General features: G+C 43.7%; 2 protein-coding genes across 6 annotated transcripts in view; one reads left to right on the top strand and one right to left on the bottom strand.

Moving 5' to 3' along the window:
- The window catches only part of Rbl2 (RB transcriptional corepressor like 2), a 50,695-nt gene extending 38,854 nt beyond the window's left edge, over positions 1–11,841 (top strand). For both annotated transcript variants that reach the window (XM_059264541.1, XM_059264542.1), the window contains exons 18-22: positions 1,042–1,113; positions 2,302–2,407; positions 3,386–3,588; positions 4,163–4,327; positions 10,211–11,841. In XM_059264541.1, the coding sequence (XP_059120524.1) occupies positions 1,042–1,113; positions 2,302–2,407; positions 3,386–3,588; positions 4,163–4,327; positions 10,211–10,381 (717 nt within the window). In that variant the 3' untranslated portion in view covers positions 10,382–11,841. The remainder of the gene's footprint in view (positions 1–1,041; positions 1,114–2,301; positions 2,408–3,385; positions 3,589–4,162; positions 4,328–10,210) is intronic.
- Aktip (AKT interacting protein) lies at positions 156–22,050 on the bottom strand. 4 transcript variants are annotated; one of them, XM_059264545.1, is made up of 10 exons: positions 21,678–21,791; positions 18,922–19,029; positions 17,393–17,598; positions 14,833–14,897; positions 14,649–14,749; positions 14,163–14,251; positions 13,989–14,087; positions 13,798–13,905; positions 12,814–12,874; positions 12,435–12,648 (listed from the first exon to the last, which is right to left on the bottom strand). In XM_059264545.1, the coding sequence occupies exons 2-10, from the start codon at positions 18,961–18,963 to the stop codon at positions 12,541–12,543; spliced, it is 879 nt and encodes a 292-aa protein (XP_059120528.1). In that variant the 5' UTR covers positions 18,964–19,029; positions 21,678–21,791; the 3' UTR covers positions 12,435–12,540. The 4 variants fall into 4 exon arrangements, with proteins under 4 accessions (XP_059120527.1, XP_059120528.1, XP_059120529.1 ...); XM_059264546.1 differs by having other exon boundaries at positions 18,922–19,033; XM_059264544.1 differs by lacking the exons at positions 12,435–12,648; positions 18,922–19,029 and adding an exon at positions 156–1,154 and having other exon boundaries at positions 21,678–22,050.
- Positions 22,051–22,383: the final 333 nt, after the last annotated feature.

Raw genomic sequence — 22,383 nt, forward strand, 5'->3', positions numbered from 1 at the left:
TTGGTTCCTGTGGGTTGAAGTGGCGTCTGCAGTCCCTTGTGTAATACCCTACCCACCTCCTTGGTACATTTTTGGTAAATGTATATTTCTGTTACAGCTACAACAACACATCATACACATTTTATTTTATGTAACTGCTGTTTTTAATTAAGCAGAATATGCATTTACCCTGTCTTTGCAATATGGTAATGCTTTACAAGTGCCCTTTTCATGTGTATTTGTATCACTTGTTTCTATGGCCTTTCTATGAGGGTTTACTCTAAGTGTTTACTCACTTCTGAAAGAATGCTCTGCACTATACAGGAGGCTTTTCTTTTTGACCTTTCTGAATCTGTTGTTCCACTTATATAGTTTCTGATGAGAAGTCAGCTCCTACCTTATTTGACTTTCCCTGTAAAGGAAAACTGGTTTTCTCGATGCTTTCTATAGCTTTACACATTTTTACTGATAACCCTGGTGTGGATCTCTTATTCAGTCTGCTGTCTGATGAGCTTCCTGAATGTGTACATTAACGTTTTAACGTAAACTTGGGTGCTATCAGTCTTTCTTTACCCCGGTGTCTTGCTATGTAGCCCAGGCTAGCCTGAAACTCTGGATCCTCCTGCCCCTGCCTATCATGATGCTCAGCTTAGTCTTTGTTTCTTTGAACATCTTTTCTTGCTTCTCTGCCTCTATCTTCTTCTGACACTCTTGTTCCATGAAAGCTGATGTGCTTCCTCATGTCCAACAGTTTTCTGGGGCTGTGTATCTTTTTTTCTCTTCTTCAGACAATATACTCCTTAGGCAAGTTTGTTGATTTTTTTTTCTTTTCCACTTCAGATCTATCAACTTCCACTTCTAGTCAACTTCTCATTTTAGTTACTGTATTTTTCTGTACCAGGCTGTGGTTCCTTACCAAGCTCCACACTAAACTTCAGGTTTTCATGAATGGATGGCTGTTCATTTGCTCTACAGAGTCTCTGAATATACTGGCAATAGGATCACTGAGCTGCTCACTGTCATGCCTGATGTGGATCTTTCTAAGTATTCTCCTGTTTGTAGGTCACAAAAGAAGACAAATCCTTCCAGAATATCATGCGTTGTTACAGGACTCAGCCACAGGCCCGGAGCCAGGTAACCGTGTTTTCTGTCAGGGCTGAAAGTAAAGCTTAAGTCTGTGATGAATTAAAAAAAAAAAAAAAATAGCTATAGTTAGTTGTGTGCCTTTCTCCCCTGCCAGGATTTATAACTAAGAATCTAAGAGGTTTGGCTATTTTCATTTTTTACATCACTGGCATACAATTTCATGCAAGTTATTTAAAGTCCTCTTTCTCCAAAGGCAATGATAGGAAATATTTACTCTTATGTATATGGGTGTTTTGCCTGCATGTGTATCTCACATGGATGCTTGGTCCCCTTAGAGGCCAGAAGAAGACATTGCATCCCCTGGAACTGGAGTTAGACTCTTGTCAGCCATCATGTGGGTTTTTTGAGAATCGAACCTGGGTCCCCTAGAAGAGCAGCCAGTTCACTTAACCAATGAGCTAACTCTCTAGCCTGTGACATATTTCTTAATTCAGAGAATCATAAACTAGATAAAATTTAGAAGTTAATAGATTTTTATGTCACCTTTTGTCTGGTTTAGTAAAAGCACAGTAATAAAACTAAGACAATGACAACTGAAAATAAAAAATCCACTTTGTCTTGAACATGGCTCATTTGTCACTTACCCAAGAATCTTTGGGTTAGATCTTTGTTATGACTTGAATTTATAGTCGGTATTAGTACTGCTCTGTAGTGTTTTAGGCAGTACTTGGAACTGAAGTGAGACAGGCTCCAGTGTAAGTGCCAACTGTTAGTGAATAGCTTCTGTGACCCAGATCACCAAGTTTTGTTACTGTTATTGAGAAAGGCTATGTAGCCCTGGCTGGCCTGAACCTGCCTCATCCTCCCAAGTGTTGATATTAAAGGATGTACAAACACCAAATTCTAGAGAATCAGAGTATTTATTGCTTTTAGCAAGTAGTGTGTGTGTGCACATATTACCCACGTCTGGCTAGATCAAAGGTTTTGTTATTTTATCCTTTTTGAGATAGTAGCCCAAATTGGCCTTGAACTTGCAACACTTCTCCCTTAGCCTTTTGAGTGCTGGCATGCTAGACATGCACAATGCCTAAGTTGGCTGCAGTTCTAACATTCCCCGAAGACAGCCATCGCTAAGTATATTTTCGTGAGAAGCAAGTATCATATGTTAAGGTCCTAGCATCTAGTATAGAGTCAGTAAATGCTAGCTTCTGTCCTCTTCTCGCTGTCTCTTTAAAGGTATACAGAAGTGTTCTGATAAAAGGAAAAAGGAAAAGAAGAAATTCTGGCAGCAGTGACAGCAGAAGCCACCAGAATTCTCCAACAGAACTAAATAAAGACAGAGGTAAATATGACAGATCTTTATGAACATTTAATTTTTAGGCCAAGAAGACTAAGAATTATAAAATAAAAAATATAGAGAGAGGTAGTTGATTCTCAAATAATTTGCTGGAATAAACTTAGTCATCAGTTGTCCTTTAGTCCAGTGCTTTGAGGCACTTAGAGAATAACATGTTTCAGATAGGAATTTCTAGCCTGAATTCCAGAAGAGCTTGCCTGTTGGTTAGACCTGTGATATAGAAATACTGTTCCTAGTTGTTGACCTAAACTTGTTAGTAGAGGGCTCAGGTTCCAGAAACCTCTGTGTAACTTACTAATATAAACTACTCAGTCAACCTGTGGTGCAGTTATGATAAGGGAATAAAGTTCTTAGTATTTTGAGCTTTGCTTTTTGATATGAAGAACACAGCTCAAGGTCCAGGAGTGGTGGCCCATGCCTGTAATCTCATCTCTACTAAGTCTAAGGCAGGAGGACTGTAAGCTCCAGACCTGCCTGGACTGTAAAGTGAGACCTTCTCTCATTGGACGATGATGAAGATACAGCCAAGGGCTGAGGAGATAGCCCAGTCAGTAAATGGTGTGCTGCACAAGGATGTGGACCCATTTGATCCCTAGCCCCCACATAAGAAGCCAGCATGACAGCAGGCACTGTAATCCTAGTTCTTGAGAGGCAGACACAAGTGGATCACTGGGGTTTGCTGGTTAGCCAGCTAGTGCAGTTGGTGAGCCCCAGGTCCCACTGAGAGACCTTGGCTCAAAAACAGAAGGTAGACAGCTCCCAAGGAATGGTACCCAAGGTTGGCCTGTGGCCTCCACACATATATGCACCTGCATACACATGACACACACCAAAGCCCTAAACCCAGAGTGCCTGCTAGTTGCCATTGATGACTAATGCACACATAGAGCTGTTTCGCCCTTTTCCTAGTCAAGTGTCTTTTCAAACAATCCAGACCAACATCTTTTGTTTTCTTGGCTGCAGCCAGTCGAGACTCCAGTCCAGTTATGAGGTCAAATAGCACCTTACCAGTTCCACAGCCCAGCAGTGCCCCTCCTACACCAACTCGACTCACGGGTGCCAACAGTGACATTGAGGAGGAGGAAAGAGGAGACCTCATTCAGTTCTACAACAACATCTACATAAAACAAATCCAAACATTTGCCATGAAGTACTCGCAGGCAAACGTAAGTGCATCAGGGACCACTGGATGCTGCTTTACTCTTGAGGGGGAGGAGTCATTCGTTTGACCTTTTCCATCACAAACTATAAACAAATAATTCTTTCATTAAATAAAACTAAGGAAGTCTCCAACCCAAGTACCTTGCCTAATCAACATAACCTCTGCTGATGCTCAGCAGTATGAATAAGACTGTGTAGAATTCTCTACATCCAGTGGAACAGGAGACAGCAACCACATGGGCTTAGATTGTGCAGTACTTAACAGCGATGGCTTTGCAAATTACTAAACTCTGTGCTTTCTGTCACCTCATATATTAAGAGAATAGTAGTTAATAGTTTATCTGGTTGTTGTAAGGCTTAAATGAAGTATAAAAATGCTCAACAGAGGAACTGGCAGAAACCAAGCCCCTACAGCTGTTAGCTATTAGTATAAGTTTCTTTGGTTGTTGCTAATCCATTGCTGGTCAGCATTGAAAAGCTTCTGCTTTATTATGTCTTTCCACTCAATAAAATAGATGACTTTTAATACAACTTGGCTAGAGAAGTGTTTTCTCAGAATTTCTATTTTATTTTTCACAGATGGACACTCCTCCCCTCTCTCCCTACCCATTTGTAAGAACAGGCTCCCCTCGCCGAATACAGTTATCTCAAAATCATCCTATCTACATTTCCCCACACAAAAACGAAGCAATGCTTTCTCCTGGAGAGAAGATTTTTTACTACTTCAGCGACAGCCCATCAAAGGTAAGACTCAAGAACGGCTTTCACTAACTCTCAAATGCACTAGGAGGCTGGGAATAGAGTTTTTGCTAAGTGTGAGTACTTCCTAGAGCAATAGCAACTGCCAGGAAACAGAAGGCAGTAAGTCACAAGGGACAAAACCCAGGGTGAACTGGCTTGATTTTTGAGGACATCAGGGTTAGAAATAAAGTAGGGGAACTAAATCCATTTTTCTGGATCCCTTTCCTATTCCTATTTTGGAGTTTTGTTTTATTTGTAAGATTGTATTTTTCTATTTCTGTTCAGAATAGAAACCTTGGACCCCTAAACTGGTTACCAAGTTTTGTTTCTGCAACAGAGTGCCTGTCTTTTGGACTCTGTCTGAGGAAAAAATGGAAAGCTCATTGTTAGACATATGTGGTAGCATGTGCTTCAGTCTGAGAGCTGGGAAGCTTGAGGCTGGACGGTGAAGAATTACACATTTCCTGAGATATAGAAGTGCAATCCAACAAGCAGAGAGAGGAAGAAAGTGATATCCTTAAGGCAAAGGCTGTCTCATTGGTAGTAATGTAGACAGGCTCAGCTGGGGACCGAAGAGCTATGACAAGCCAAATGCAGATGCGCCCTCTTGACTGGGATGTGCTGGGGAACCATGCTACTTTACTACACAGGGCAGGGTGTGGTGCCTACATTGATGACACTGGAGGTCACACACTGTATTTGGCTTGTTACAGTTCTGCTGACTGAGCTGTCTCCCCAGCCCTTTTACCTGTTTTATTCATTTCCCCCCATAATCCACTTGGGAATGTATTTGGTTAAAATTGCAAGTCCAGTTTTACAGGAAGTACTGTCCTAATATCGAAAGCTCATCCCACTGCAGTTGCTTTTGGGATCAACTGCTGTCAATCTGTTTGTAGGTTTCACAAATAACCCCACTAAGACAACCTGAAGTTAGATGTAAAAACTTAATGCAATTGCTTCAAATGTAAAGACACAAACAGTTTAAAGGATGGCAATCCTGCCTGGTGGTGGTGGTGCACACCTTTAATCCCAGCACTCAGGAGGCAGAGGCTGGCAGATCTCTGAGTTTGAGGCCACCTAGTCTACAGAGCAAGTTCAAAGATGGCAATCTAAATGTCTAGTAGTTGATGAATAAAATATGTGCCCCCCCCCCAAGAGGAAGTACTAGTACGTAATTCAGTGTGGGTGAGCCTTGAAAACATGAGTGAGTGAGATTAGTTATAAAAGACTACATATGAGTCTACTGAGGTACACATTTGCAGAGGCTGAAAGTAGATTAGTGATTGCCCAGGAGAAAAGGAAGCATTTCTCCTAGTGGGAAAGGTTTCTCTGGGAGCAACAAGGTTGAGTGTGGAGATGGTTGTACCGTGCAGACATCACTGGAGTCACACACTTCAAATGGGTGAACTAGATGGTATGTAAATTATAACTCAGTAAGGCTGTTTTAAAGAGAATGTTTAAAACATCATACTAACACCAAGGAAAAAGACAACTGGAGAGCTATGTAACAGGAAAACTAGACTTCAGAACAATGAGTATATGCCCAAGAGATCCATTTCCTGGGTTGGGAATATTGCTCAGTGCTAAAGCACTGGTCTAGCATGTACGAAGCCCTATGTTCAATTATGAGAGATGTGAGATGAGAGGGGAGATGTGAGAGGAGAGAAAAATACATTCATAGTTGAGAATTCAACATAATTGATAGGATAAGTAGAGAAAATTAATAAATATAAAAAAGATGGGAACATAATCCAACAGCATCGGTTGCATGTGGAACATTTTTACCAACGTAGACCACACTCTAGACTATAAAGACAGGTCTTAATACAGTGCTGAGGACCAATCTAGTGACTTGGCCATGCTAGGCAGGTGCTCTACCACTGAATTACACCTACACATTCTTAGTAAATTAAAGCTTTCAAATAATACATTTTTTTTTCTGGCCATGATGGCAATGAATCAGAAATTATTAACAAGAATGCTATCTGGAAACCTCCAAGTTTTTTTTTTTGTTTTGTTTTTTTTTTTTGTTTTGTTTTTTTGTTTTTGTTTTTTTGTTTTTTTTTTCGAGACAGGGTTTCTCTGTGTAGCTTTGCCTTTCCTGGAATTCACTTGGTAGCCCAGGCTGGCCTCGAACTCACAGAGATCCGCCTGGCTCTGCCTCCCGAGTGCTGGGATTAAAGGCGTGTACCACCACCGCCCAGCAACCTCCAAAGTTTTGGAAGCTAAACATCAGATTTCTGTGGGTCAAAGAAGAGATCACAAGAAAAATTGAAAGCATTTTATATTGAGAATCTACAATATTAAAATTGTATGTGTCACTGTTCTATTGCTGTGATGAGACACATGACCAAGGCAGTTCTTATAAAGGAAAGCATTTAATTTGGGGTTCACAGGTTAGTCCATTCTCATCATGGAGAGAGCATGGCAGTACACAGGCAGACATGGTGCTGGAGAAGTAAGCAGCTAAAAGTTCTACATCATGAGCCATAGGCTGGGGGGAGGAGGGGCGTGGTATGACTTGACATAGGCTTTTGAAACTCAAAGCTCACCTCCAGTGATACAATTCCTCCAACAAGGTCACACCTCCTAATCCTTTCAAATAAAGCCATTCACTGGTGACCAAGCTTTCAAATCTATGAGCCTATGGGGGCCATTCTCATTCAAACCACCACAGTAGGTTATAGCTGAAATAGTGCTAACAGGTAAATGTTATATCACTCAACATTTCTAAATGACACACTGCCAATACACTAAAAGTAGCTTGAGGGTTAAGGAGTAACTTTCATGCCTATAATGTGGAGGCACAGAAGAAATGGACAGACTCTGTGATGTACCTACACTAAGAAGAAGAAGCCTTAGGAGCCCGGTATTGATTAGATTTGTTTGCTTTTAGATTTTAGATTTTAAATTTGTTTGCTTTTAGATGTGTATGCGTATTTTGCCTATATTTGTATATGTATACCATTTGTGTGTCTGGTGCCTGGGGAAGTCTGAAGTGGGCATCAGATCCCCTAGAATTGGAGTTAAAGATGGTTATGAGTCACCATGTGGGTGCTGGGAATCAAACCGAGGTCTTCTGCAAGATAAACTCTGAGCCATCCCTCCAGACCATCGTTTTTGAAACAGGATCTCACCCACTAGTCCAAGCTGACCTCAAACTCCTGCCAATCTTCCTGCCTCAGCCTCCTAAGTGGAGGGATAACAAGCAGAGCTACCATACCAGTCTTAAATTTCTAGTTTAAAAACATAAAAAAAAAAACCTGTAACTGCAGGCAGCTGTACTGGTGAATTCTACAAGACATTAAAGGAAGAAATAATGCCAATTCTATATAAACTCTTCAAAAAATGTAAAGATAAATCATTTTGTAGTTCAATAAAAAACATCTTGGGACTGGAGGGATGGTTCAGCAGTTAAGAACACTAGCTGCTCTTCTAAAGGACCAGAGTTCAATTCCCAGCATCCACATGGATTTGTTGCTGGGCGGTGGTGGCGCACGCCTTTAATTCCAGCACTCGGGAGGCAGAGGCAGGCGGATCTCTGTGAGTTCGAGGCCAACCTGGGCTACAGCGTGAGTTTCAGGAAAGGTGTGAAGCTACACAGAGAAACCCTGTCTCGAAAAAAACAAAAACAAAAACAAAATCTTTGGAAGAAGTGATTTGGTGCAAATTTGCCGACACAACACACCATTAGGGAATGGTGAGAGCCGGAATGCCTCCCTTCCAGTGTCCATTCTCACTGCTATTCATCTCTGGCTATCGATTCTGTCATTGTAATAAGGCAAGATAAAGAAGCCATTATGCATCATTTATAGAAAAACCACCAAGAAGTATGAAAGTTTCTCTCTGATCCCACATGTACAACTTGGTACCCCTTCCCCACCAAAAAATGTTAAAATTTGAATGTTTGAACTGTGAAAAAATATCATGTAATGAATTATGTACCCAAGACCACGTACTGTATGTACATAATAGAATTACTTACAAAACTATACTTTATAAATGTGCTATGTATTAAGGTATCTAACTCTACAATGAAGAGTAACTTTATAATTTATGTACCATTTAATCAACTGATGTAGTCAGTGAGCAATGTAAGGAATATTGAGGTAAACTGGAGACCCACAGAGACAGCAAATGCAGACTAGACTGCTTTTAGGAAGGCAAAGAGTAGAAGAGAAAGGATCAAAGGAAGCTTTGGAAATACATATGCTGACAAAAACACTGATTTAATTTAGAATTTCAGTTTATTTCAGAGTAAAGAATTAAATGATGGGCTAGAGTATAGTTCAGTGGTAGAATGTTTATCTGGAATGCATTAGGCCCTGGGTTTAATCCCCAGAACCACAAACATGGGGGGTGGGGGGGTAGGGGGAGTGGAGAAGGTAAGTGAATTATGTCTAGGATATACTATTCTTTTGACTTTAGGTCTCATGTAGCCCAGGCTGGCCTCAACTTTGCTGTGTAGTTGAGAATGGCCTTGAACTTCTGATCCTTCTGCCTCCATCTCGGGAGTGCTGGTATTGCCAAGCCATTTATGCAGTGTTGGGAATTGAACACAGGTCTTTTTTCCATGCTAAGAAAAAAGGATAAAGCATGCTATCAATTGAGCTACAGCCTTAGCCCTAGGATATGCATTTTACAATCTGAGGAATGAGAAGTGACCAGAATTGTCCAAGCAGGGTGGTGTGAGGAGTCACTATTCATTCACTACTCTGAAATTCCTTAAACTATGTGTATACAAACATTCTCAATATCCTTTTTAAATTAGAAACATGAACAAAATTCTAGCCAACAGTTACCAGAAGAAAATAGTTTCTGAGCAGACTTTGAGGCCCTGAGAAACAATGCTGATGACATATTCTGGCAATGCCTTTCTTCACTGGACTGCTCTCTGAAGCCACTGAACATGAGGAATAATTTTAGTAACTCCACAGTTCATAGAAGAACCTATGCCCCCAGAGGCCGCTGATGCATTACCTGTAAGGAATGCCTTCAGGAACTAAGGGTATTTATTTCTCTAGTGACATTGTGGTTGAGGAGGACTGCTAGAAAACAAGTGACTCAGGCAGTGTTATCCCAGCTACTGGGGACACGGAGGCAGGGAAATCACAAGTCCTGAGAGTTCAAAGCTAGTCTCCAAATAAAAAGAAACTTGGCATAGTGGCTCACACTTTTAATTCTAGCATGCATGAGGCTGATGCAGGAGGGATGATGTGAGTTTGAGGCCAGCTTAGGCTACAAAGTGTGTAACAAAATGGCCTGGCCTATAGTGGTACCTGTCTCAAAACAAGAAAAGAGGTGGGTGGAGCTTGAGACAAGGTCTTCCTGTATAACTCCAGCTGACCTTGTCCTCAATATGTAAGCTAGGTTGACTTTGAACCTACAGCAATCCTCTTGCTTCTGCCTCCCACGTGGCGAGATCATAGGAGTGAGCCACTGTGAACTTTCAAGTCATGCTGTTATTTTAGAGTGTATGTGAGGCTGTCGAGAAGCCTGTGGTTAGAGCCCCACATAAAGGTAGAAGGAAAAAACTCCACAGTCGTCCTCTGACCTCCACGTATCCATGCACATGCACACACACAAATCTCAAAAGTGGATGTGTGACTAAACATGGCATAACTATGATACTCTAGAACTATCAATCACAAGTTGTTGAGCATGTGTATTATAGCTATCACAATCACCAAGGAAGTTTGTTAAAAACAGAAATGCTCTGCTGGACCTGGAGTCATCAATGTCCTGGCCGGATCTGCTTAGGTTTTCTTTCTGCAAAGGTGTTCAAATGCTTACACTGCTGAATTCACTTGAGACTCTTTAACTTAATACTGAGCAATGTGCTTTTAGCATTTTAAAGTTTTTGTATCTATTTCTTCCTCCCCACAGAGACTGAGAGAAATCAACAGTATGATACGGACAGGAGAGACTCCAACTAAAAAGAGAGGGATTCTCCTAGATGATGGCAGTGAGTCACCGGCAAAGAGAATCTGCCCAGAAAACCATTCTGCTCTGTTACGTCGTCTCCAAGATGTAGCTAATGACCGAGGGGCACACTGAGGTTAGTCTCCAGTATGGAAACTGTCTTCACAGGAACTGCTTAGCAGTTAATGCATGCAGGATTATGGAACCTTGTTCCTTAATCCAGCACTTACTAGAGCCTGGTAGAAAAGGGAAGCTCTCTGACTGGTGTAGCGGTATATACCTGTTATTCCAGCACCCAAGAGGACCAGGAGTTTGAGGCCAACTTGGGCTATATGTAACCCTGACTCAAAAGCAAAAAAAAGGAGGACATTTTGGTGAGAAATTAGACTACTTTGGGATAGTTTTATTCATCCCAATTGCTTCTCCCCTATTATTTAATGCCTATCTTCAACACTGCCCAGAATCCAAATCTAGATTTTTAACTCTGGTAAGCTTTTACAAGTACCACAGAAAACAACTCTTTAGTAAAAGGCCTGTGTAGGTATGCCCCAGCAGAGGAACTGTATTTAAATTCATTCCTAGCTGGGTGGTGGTGCACGCCTTTAACCCCAGCACTTGGGAGGCAGAGGCAGGCCTCTGTGAGTTCAAGGCCAGCCTGGGCTACAGAGTGAGTTCCAGGACAGCCAGGGCTGTTACACAATGAAACCCTGTCTCTTTCATTCCCACTTGCATATGGTTAGGTCCAACCATATGTTTTAGGATGAAAATACCTGAGACATTTACATTCATGAAACAGAACAGAGGGGATGGCCCAGACCTGGAAGTCTCCAGGCACTTGCCTAAGGCTCCTGTTCCCTTTGCGCACTATCCCTTCCCCAGTAGATATGGTACAGTGCGAAAGTTGTGCAATGTCTGAATGAACCTGTGTAACTGGTGGCACTTTAGGGCTGTAAAATGCATGGCGCTGTAACCCAGAGTTTGCTGTATATTTATGATGGCACTTTCTATAGTGTGGACCTTAGTAGATACAAGACTTCTAGGCTAAAAAGCCAGTGTTTTCTTAAAGGACTTGATGTAGCTACATGTTCTGGCCATGTATAAAATGCTCCAATTTGTGGTAGTGGCATAAACATAGGGATCATCTGACTAAGTAAAAATTTTTGAATCAAGTTGAATTGAGAATTTGAAAAATGATGACCACTTCCTTTTGGAGGTAGTCATCCAAAGGAAAGTTATCTTTAAGGATATTCCTGGAAGTTAAAAAAAAGGTTGGAGAATTTAGGTTTTTATTAGTACATAGTACCATTTATACAAATTAGAAAATTATTTAACAGCTATTGATTACCTACATATATCTTTATTATTCATTATTGTTCCAGTCGTTTTTAAGTTGGATTAATAATCCTAAGGAGAACATTCAATTGTAAATTGGATCGTTATAAGCAAAGTTACTAGGTAACTTCATACTGCTCTAAATAGAACTTGCACTGTCCACTAGAGTAGTGCTGTGCAAAGTACTTACAAAACCTCTTGGGATTGCTACTGTAATTTTATATGAAAATATGTGTATTTTTCAATAAAGCACTTATAAGTTAGTCTCTGTCTAGTTATATTGAAAAAGAGCATGTGTTTCCTGCATAAATGACAATCAATCATTTATTGGTTTATTTCATCTCTACTAACACATCGGTCATTCACCATTTAAATACCTGACTTCATTAGAAACCGTTTGAACACTTTTCTCTTCCTCCTGCCATAAAAATACAGTAATTTGCTTTTAAAAAACAAAAACAAAATGAACAAGCATCCTGGTTCTGCCTACTTTCCTAACGCTTCTGAGATAGACGTTTACAGCAAGTCAGCAGGCTGAGGCCGGGAAGCCAGTCTTCTACTTGAAAGTGCTGCCCTCTGGAAATCTCTTCTCTACACCTCCTTCATGGCCTAACATATGTACAGTACAGCTGAAACTACCAACTTCCAACCACTACACAGTGCTCATTTCTCTCTGGGAAAGTACACACAACTTACCTCTAACATATTCAGAAAAATACTTAAGCCTCAAGGTCCCCAGTCATTTGGAGTACTGAACTAGATCCACCCTGACACTTCTGACAGAAGTAAGGCATTACTTAACGAGAGGTCTCCACAACCTGCTGTTAGAGCCTACGCACACACAACACTGAGGCAGTCACTGTTCACGCTGTTTACTCTTCAGGCAGTCCTTTGCCGTTAGTCAGCTTTAACTAGGCCAGAGTCCAGCAGGAAAGTGCATGGTGCACCAGGTCCACCATCTCTTAGGTTGCTACTGTTTTCTCTTCTTTACTGAAAGGTTGTACTGAGCCAGGCTTTACCCATGACAGGCCAGCAACATGAACACTTTTATTGTGCTGTTCGTCAGGCTTCTAGGCACAATCAAAAACAGACATTAAAAAAAAAAAAAAGGACTGATGAGCAAGTTCAGAATCATACTGACTAGTTTCCCCAAGATAGCTGTATGTAACCAGTGGCCTCAAATGCAGACCGTTGAGAAACCGGGATAGCCATTTTAAAAACGGTTATGTACTTACTTTCTGAGTCAACATCTTCTCTCTGGCCTCATCATGGACAGAAGGGTTCCATGGAGAAAAACTTGAAGGGCAGAAAATATTAAAAAGAGTTCATAGCTTTAAAACATGTATAGCATCCATTTTTCAACAATTAAGACAATTCTAATAAAACTTAAGAGGGAAGAATTTTATTTTAAGGTTTCTCTATATAGCCCCTGCTGTCCTGGAACTCACTCTGTAGACCAGGCTGGCCCCAAACTCAGATCCACCTGCCTCTGCCTCCTGACTGCTGGGATTTAAGGTGTGCACCACCCCACCACCCATCCCCTCCACCCTGGCTAAAGAACAATCTTTAAAGTTTTTCCTATCATAATTACCTCTTATAAACACTTAGCCCTGCAAACCTCATAGCACCCTGAAATGTTAAAGATGAAGAAAACAAAGCAGAGTCATCCAAGCAGTCCATCAGCTGAGCCCATAAAGGCACCGCAGTGTGCTTCCCAGAACACCCATGTCCATATGGCTTAGGACCCTCCACTCTATTCTAACATGTTCTCTCCACCAAATCTAAATGCTGAGGAGTCAGGCTGGCTCTAGTTCAGTACTCCAAACTACTATGCACCTTGAGATGTCTTTTTCTGAATATGTTAGAAGTAAGTTGTGTTTCCTTAAACTAACAAAGCAGAGAGAAATGACCACTATGTAATAGTCTGAAGTTGGTGGTTTTGGGTGTATGCATGTTAGGCCATGAAGAAGGGTATACAGAGCAGCTCACATTGCCTTCTGAAAAGTCCTCATACGGAAAAATGAATGAGCACCTGACAGAGATTCTCAGGAAACCAGAGTCACTAAATACCCCGTTCTGACACACAAAGCCTTTGGTGTAAGGCCAAGAGCCCAAGTGGCATTAGGAGTGGAGGTGACAGAAGGTGAAAAGCTCCAGGCTAACATTATGTATGTTCCTCTAAAGCAGATGTGTAAAGGACCAGGTGACATACCACTTACCTGATTGCATAGGGGTCTTCTATTTTCGGCTGGTCAAATAAACGAGCAGTACATATGTTAACACTGTCGACCACTTTACTTTTAAAAAGCTGAATGTCTTTTTCATACCTGTGAAACGTTTAAAAAATTTACCAATTTACCTTAAATACCAGTAAACAATAAGCTTAAGTAACAAAGTACAAACCACATACAGTACTGCAGCCTCTGGGTTTAGAGGGCTTGTCGTGTCGATCTTGTAGAAGACTCTCCTTGCGTACATTAAGACCTGCCATATATGATTATGGTTCCGCCTGCAAGGAGACCAGGCGGGTTACTTCTCTTGTTCCTGATGGCTATGCTACTACGCGAGACTTGGATACACTGACCTCCACTTTGCAAATGCCCTCTTCACATCCAGTTCACCTGAGGTGGGGTCAACCAGCGGGTGAAAGACGGGAATATCAAACAGCAGGCGCTGGATGGAGAGAGAAACACTTCAGTGCGAGTGATGGCGTGCTGCTGGTCAGATCAGGCCCGGCAAGGGCCCTAACTACAACCACTTCCTGTGAACAGTCTGGCAACGGGGGAGATACTGCTCTCCTCCTGCAGCATGGCATCACCAGGCATGCAGTGCATGGTGCAGCACAGCCCCCAACCTCACACACACACCCCAGCGGAGAAAGGATGGAGCTGCAGGCAGGGTAGCATGACCCCAGGTAACAAAGCACCACCCCGTTGGCTGTGGGAGACAGACACCTGAGCAAACTGATTCATCCTAACATGTAAGGTCAGGAGAAGAATCAAGAAGTCTGTAAGCCTTGATTTCCCCAGTGACTGAAGCTCTGCACGGCCTCAACTGCAGCTCCACTTACTGGACAGTCGCCATCTGGATAGTTATCAGGAATATACACCGTAAACTTGAATACGCCATCCTGATACAGCCCGTGTCGTATGAATATTACTCCAAACCACACTGCAGGAGAACATACACACGCTAAAGTCCCATCTGTGTCAGAAGACCCCACACCCAAACTGAAGGTCGAATGCACATCTTACCCAATGCGGAGCGATACGATGGCTGGACATAGACGCCTGGTAGCTTCTGCTTCACTACCAATGTACTAAAACGAGAGCCAGGTACTAATTAGACTGTACAGATGCCAGTGACACACAGAAGTCAAAGCATCCCACATTGTCTGAGACAAGTAGCAGCTGGCACTCAAACTATATAAACAGAGTCATTCCAGTCTTACGCCCGAGTTTCCTAGATCACCACCCACCCGCTTACTTCCAAACCAGCCCAGAGAAACTTGAGCCAACACAGGGTCTCAGACTCAGAAAGCCAAACAGGGACAAAGAATTGAGTTTTACTCTCAGAAACAGATAATTTTGAACATTAAATTGAGGTAAATGAGCTGATGTGGTAACCCCCACATTTAGTCCCAGCATTGCGGGCAGAGAGCGGTGGATCTTTATGAGTCAAGTTTCTACATAGTGAGACCTTGTCTCAAACAAACAAACAAAACCCCACAAGAAAATTGAGGTAAATGTAGGTATTTGTAAAATTATTGCTTTTATCATTATAAATTAGAGTTCACACATTCAAAAATTATTTTTCACTATTAAAAATGTGGTATTTCCCTTTTGGGCTTCAGCATCCTACATTTGTACTACTAAGTGAAGAGCAAACTGTTTTCAGTTGCAATCACAGGTACTAAATGGAGTCCAGAGTTGCCATCACTTGGCAGTCGGTCCTTTTGAGTCGGCCTCACTGGGTCAGCGGGAGGGCAAGCTTTTGGGTATATAGTGTTGCTTGTGGAAGCAGACATCATTCTGAGCTCCCAAACACCCTCAACTCAGACTCTTTGGGCCTTGCTAGGGAAGGTGCATGCTGACACAAAGCAAGACACAGGATCATGGCAGAAAGATGCTACTGTTTTGTTTTTTTTTTTCTGGGACCCAGTTACACAATTGCAGCCATTTTGCTTGATTCCCTGAAGCTGCAGCTATGAGCTATGATCTGACAGTGTTGACCAAAGTACTCTAAACACAGTCACCTGCAAACCCTGAAATGGACAGAGAAATAGTTTATGGGGCTTTTTTTAAGATTGATTTTTACATGTGTGAGCATTTTGCCTGCCATGTATGTAAATGCACCATGTGAGTCCCTGGTCCCCACAAAGGCCAGAAAGGGGCATCAGATCCTCTGGAACTGTAGAAACAAATGGTTGTGAGCTACCATGTGGGTGCTGGGAACTGAAGTGTTATCTGCAAAAGTGTCAAATGCTCTTAGGTGCTAAGCCATCTCTCTAGCCCCTGGGGCCTTGTTTGCTCCCTAACTACCTCACATTTACTTACAAACATTTTCTAAATTACTTATGTACTCCAGGCTGACCTTGAATGCAGGACAGATCTTACTGCAACCGTACCAGGTAGGTCCATTACCTTTTCAAGTCTCTGAGACTTAGCAGGTCCACAGAAACATGGCGAGCAGATAGTGCTACCCACAGAGCCGTTTGTCAGAGAAGGCAGTTTTGTGTTAACACACAGCCAACTTTCAGTCACCACAGTAGGAGCCTGTCCACCTCACTGCTCAGCCACAAAACACAAGGCATCCATTATAGAGCTGAAGAGACAGACCATTGCTATACCACACTGGGCCTCATTCCCTCTGACCATTACAGCATCAGGACCCTGGGAGGAGTGATCAAGATGCTTTGAAAAGAACTGAACTATAGAGAAACTTCAAGATTATGGAGGTGAAGAATTCTCCAGACTTTGTGTCCCTGTAACAAATGATCCACACTCCATGGTACTTGAACTCCTCTATGTGCTGAGCAGTGTCGTCACTAGTGGCATGGCACGGTGCTCAGCCCTGCTCTCCTCAGACAGGCACACCTTCAGTGCGAGGGTGGGCTTGTGACGAGTGGTGCAGCCGAACCTTTCTCTCCTCATATGGATCTTTGAGGGTTGTACCAAGTAGTCTTCTAATAACAGACCTCCTAACATACAAAACAACATTCTAAGTACTTTCCTGAGGGCTGGCAAGATGGCTCAGTCAGTAAAGGCACCTGCCACCAAGCATGATGATCTAAGTTCAATCCCTGGGACCCACGTGGTATAAGAAGAGAACTGACTACAAGATGTCCTCTGACCTCTAACCCCCAACACATACATAATAAAATGTAACTTAAAGTTGTAAGCACTCTTTTGAGTTTCTTCTTCCAAGTCAATGTCTGTAGTTCCTCCATCTACTGACTGTGGCTTCCTGACCCTTTCCTACTGCATTTAGTCCTGTCAGAATGCTTCCTAAAACATGAGGGCCAAAATGGAGCCTAAACTTCCCAATGTGTGTGACTCAAGAGAATGCCACCCAGCTTCTGCCCACTTGATACACTCTTCCAGTGAAATGCCTCACAGAAAGGAAGACTGAAATTAATCTACCAAGTTCCTAATCCACTGTATGTTCTCAAAAATCCTGCCTTCCTTCCTATTCTCCAAAGTGGAGCAAGCTAGAGACAACTCTGATTAATTCACAAGTCTATCAGGAGACATGATTTCATTCTTAACTTTCAGAGACCATTCACAACTGACCAATCATCCATGAAGGACTCACAATTCTGCAAGCAGCGAATATTCCAGGTAGAAGGGTCCATAAGAAGCATGGGTGCCATTTGTTGACTGTGCGGCTGGGGCCGGAGATGTAGGCTTCGTTATGGGCAGAGCATTTTTGGGAATAGATGGCAGCTGCTTTTTGGGTGCAGTTCGTGGAGGACTGGTTTTCCCATCCCCGGCTAATGTCTTCTCTTCGCCTTCAGCTCGCTGTTCGGAATGAAATTGTGAGAGCATTTATGGCAACTCTGAAAGCAGCACACTGAGAACTCCTCCTAGCTAGTTACTCTTTACATAGGAACTCTCACACCATGATCAGGATGCCTTCAAATCCCTTGAGAAGGCAGGTCAGAGAAGGAGCAGATAAGACTGAAGTATGACTAAAGCAGGAAGAATCCCATTAGAACAATGTAGTCAAGCCTTTCCCAAGCAACTGAAGCAGGAAAGCCATTAACAAGACTGGAGAGGCCTCATGTACCCGCAGACACTGTAGAAATGGAGTTCAAAATAAGCAGTGCAGGTGACTGAAATGAGTTGCTCCCTGATGCCAGCACAGGGCTAGGACAAGGAAACGAAGCTGTCATCTCACTTGCTTAGGTCTCACACGATCCTGCCGTTCCCACACTTGCTTCACTAGCATACACTGCTATCCTCAGTCAGTGAACTCAGAATGACCAGAAAACTAGCATCTCACTGGTCCTTCCTAACCTCCAATACAACAGAGGCTATTGAATTTGTTGTACAAAAACCCTTATGTGCATAGGAAAAAAGGTAATAATGATGTTGATCTACAGGTGGAATTGAGCTTTTAAATTACTGCTTGTATATTTTAATCTTTCATAAGAGGAAAATATATTTTTTAAAGATTTTTTTTTATTACATTATTTATTTGGGATGCATGTGTGCCATGGCACACATATATAGGTCAGAGGACAAACTCAGATTTGGCAACAAGCGCCTTTATCCACTGAGCCATTTTGCCAGCCCATATATATATAATATATATATACATACATCATAATTTATATAATTTATATAATTATGATATATATAATATATAATAAAACTGTGCATGATAGCTCACACTTATTATCCCAACACTCAGTAAGCTAAGGCAAGAAGACTGCTGTTTTGAGGCAACCTAGGCTACAGAATACCAGGCTATTCTGGGCTATACAGTAAGACTTCTCCAAAAAATAAAGACATTTTATTTAGGTCACTTATTTAATGCCCAACTCTTAGGTGACTTGACTGAAGCTTCTCTAAAAACCAAATCCTGAAACTTCAACAGAAAAACATTAGAATATGTCACAAATTTCATCAAGTATACATACAAGTTAAATGAACTAATCTTAGCATAGTGATTCATCAGAACTCCTGCTGATGTGAATTCAGCCTGAGAAACTGGTTTTAATGGACAAAGTGATTTCTCAGAAATAAAACCTGGTAACTTTTGCTAAAGGTTACAGGTGACCTTGATAGAGACTGTGAGCCTTCCTTTCTATCAGATTGCTATTTATTGACTGTACCTACTTTGCGCACAGAGCCTGCAGACATGCTCCACAAAGGGTTCATAACGTGTACTCCAAACAAAGAACTTCAGCGCTGGGGCATCCAACTCTTCTGTCCTTAGCATTCACGCTGCCTTGAACAAATGGAAAGAATACAACACACCAACACCAACAGTTAAGACAGAGCCTAGCACCCTGGACACACATCATGCCAACGGTCCACAGATGGAGAGGCCTGGGAATGGCATCTGAGAACCCAATGAATAACAATCCCTCTCCACACCTTTCCACTGCAGGCTCCAGTTCCTCTCACACCATCAGATAGCTATATGAAAGTGCGTACCATAGCCAAGCATGCCGAGCCCAGTACTTGGGAGGCTGAGGCAGGAGGATCCAGAGTTTGAGGCCAGGTTGGATTACACCGTGGTACCCGCTTTCGCAAACGAAAACATCCCCTGTGTACCAGGTTCCTGACCAGCATTTAGAATAGTCAAGAACAAGATTCAGCTTTGCTTCAGCACACAGCCATTGCTGCTAGCACTGTATCCAGGCACCTGACCGATGGGAAGGCTGTATTCAGGAACTAGCACTGTATCCAGGCACCTGACCGATGGGAAGGCTGTATTCAGGAACTAGCACTGTATCCAGGCACCTGACCGATGGGAAGGCTGTATTCAGGATGCACTGACCACCTACACGAAAGCTGTGTCACTGTCCCCAGGGTCAAGGTGGTGACTAGAATGTCCTGAATGAGTTGTGTCCAGTACAAAACTAATAGTCAACGAGGTAAGAAGAAACATGGGAGACCAAGTATACCTACATCAGGAAAGGGGGTTGAATCCTGTCCCTATTACCCCAGGAAATTGCCCTTAAACAACAACAAAAAAAAAAAAGAAAAAAAAAAAGAAGAAAAGAAAAGAAACAGGCTCATTATGTGGTCCAGGTTGGTCAGGAATTCACTCTACAGCTCAGACTGGCCTCAAACTCCCAATCCCCCTGCCCCCTGTACAGGTTACAGGCAAAGGTTCATAGCAAAAGGAGGTTTGTTTAAAGTACTAAAAATATGGAAGTCTGGAGGATTAGGCACTTGAGGACTTGTGAACGTATAAATTCAGGGAGGGTTCAAGTGAGACATTTCCCGAACCTGATGCTTGAAGCATCAGGTAGTGGATAAAAAGGCAGGTTTCAAAGGTCACAGGGTCAGTGGGTCACGTACTAAACATACAAAGACTCACAGGAAGACGTAGCCAGCCCAGGTGTAAACTGTCTCCCAGAGGCTCTGCTGTGTTTTAAAGTATGGCTCCTTATCTGAATAATGTTTATCAGTGAAAGGAGTCAAAACTTAGCAACATTTCCTCAAATTCCTAAGAGGCAATGCTGTACCTAATATCTCTAATCAGCAGTGATTTATTTTCTCTGGTGTGCCTACAGCACCCATGGGTGGGTACTAGCTCTACATCCCAGCCAGTGCCTGTAACTGCTGTTGTGCTTTCCAGGAGACAATGTCACCCAATAATTAAATCAGAGGACAGGGATCCCATTTCCCCCACTAACCTGCTGACTTGCAGCCAGTTAATAGACTTTGCAAACCTGCTTTTAAAGGTGGCTGACACAACAGTATATCAAAATTGGGGGAGGGGGAGGGGGTATGTTCCTGTTTGGCTCAAATGAAAACCACATTGGATTTTCAGGACCAGCACTCCACTGTTTAGGTACACTTGTTTTGTCGGGGTCCTTTACGACTTGGCATTTCCTACTTGTAAATATACAGGCAGCAGGTACCTTTCAAGTCTGTATCTTTTGCCTTTAAAAACTCGGTACATTGTTCTTGGTTCCTCCAAGAGGTACCATGTGCCATCCATCGCGGCGATATTTTTAACTAAATGGTTCCAGTAGCAACATAAGCACAGGGAACTGTAGCCAACTTTTCAGAAACTACATAGTTTGCTAGATGACCAATCTGCCATAGTCATAGCATGACATCGGCCAATAGTAACGACATGTAAGGAAAACAGGCTCCATTCTTGTTCTCAGAAAACACCATCAGACTTTCTGCTTTTTGGGCTCTAAGAATAAAAAATGATTTGCGTGGCTTTACAGCGCACAGCTGAGCGAAGTTGGCATCTTCACCTGTGCGACGAAGGTATGCCGCAGAGGGCAAATGAGACCTGGCTACCGTCGTCCCTCCTCTGTGACACAGAGCTAATATGTATGGGCACTAACTAACGTATCGCCGCAAAACAGGGTTTACGAAATCTAACGTTAAGAGACCACCAGGCAGAACCAAGGAAAAGTAAACAGCCCCGGCCTCGGACAGTCCGGCCGGGCAGCCAGCTGGGCCGGGCACCTTCGCCCGGGGCACAAACCCGTCTCGGAGCACGTAGAGAATCTGGACAAACCTGTCCCGAGGTGATGCAAGGCTGGTGCCCGGCCCTAGCCTCTACGCTGGCTGGAGGCCGGCCGGGCCCGCGAGTCTGCAGCCGAGGCCAAGGGCCTGGGGCTTCGCAGCAGCCCCTCGGCGGGGCGACGGGACACAGAGCGGGCCGGGAGGCCCGACGGGAGAGCCACCGAGCCTGCCTCCCTTTTCTTCCACGGTCGTCCGCCGAGGCCGCGCAGCAGGTGCCTGGAGCGCACAGGTGCGGCCCCGCCCCCGTGTCCCCGCGCGGCCGCCGTCGCCCGAGTCCCTAGCGCTCCGCAGGGAACAGAACGCCGGGCCGCGGACATCGCCCCTCAGCCTGGACGGCTCAGCAGCCACCGGCCAAGAGGCAGGACTCTCACCTGGACGCCCTCGTTGCGGAGCTCCGGCGGCCGAGCGCCACCGCGACCCGACAGCATCTCCGGCCGCAGCGCAGGCCGGCCCCTGCCGCTCCTCTCCCGCAGCGCCCCGCCCCGCCCTGCCCTCGGCGGGACACGCCCTGGACACGCCCCCAGCCTGGGACCTTCCGCTCGGACACCCATGCCGAGTGGCTCTCTCGCTGTCCATCAAGGACGTGCTTCCGGGAGGTGCTGGGGGTCGGTGCTCCGGCCTGCCAATCAAATCAGCGCCGCTCGGGTGGGGCCGCGCTCGTCCCTCCCCTTACGTAACAGCGCTCAAGGCAAGCTGTCAATCAAAGAAGCTTCCATCCCTGGGGAGGTTGGGGGGGGGAACAAACAGGCACCCCGGGCCACCATTGGACACGGCGTGTGCCAGTCACCATGGAGACCCGCCCAGAGGTTTATGCGGCAGCCACTGGCGCCATTCTCTGGCAGTGATTGCAGCTAGCTCCTGGCTCTGCGGGGCGCTGCCTGGTACCCTGAAAGGGGCTGGACCTCCACGTCGGGGACTCAGAGCCAGTGGCTGGAGTGGGAGGGCTGGTAGCTCCCTGGTGGGAGTGATGTAGGAGAAACTGAAAGTAGTAAAATTGATGTTATACTGGATTTTTTAATAAACTAACTCCAAGAGCAGTTCTATACTACCAGGCTTGTTAGAAATAATTCTATCAAT

Source organism: Peromyscus eremicus, chromosome 5 (genome assembly GCF_949786415.1).
Source record: "Peromyscus eremicus chromosome 5, PerEre_H2_v1, whole genome shotgun sequence".
Taxonomy (NCBI): Eukaryota; Metazoa; Chordata; class Mammalia; order Rodentia; family Cricetidae; genus Peromyscus; species Peromyscus eremicus.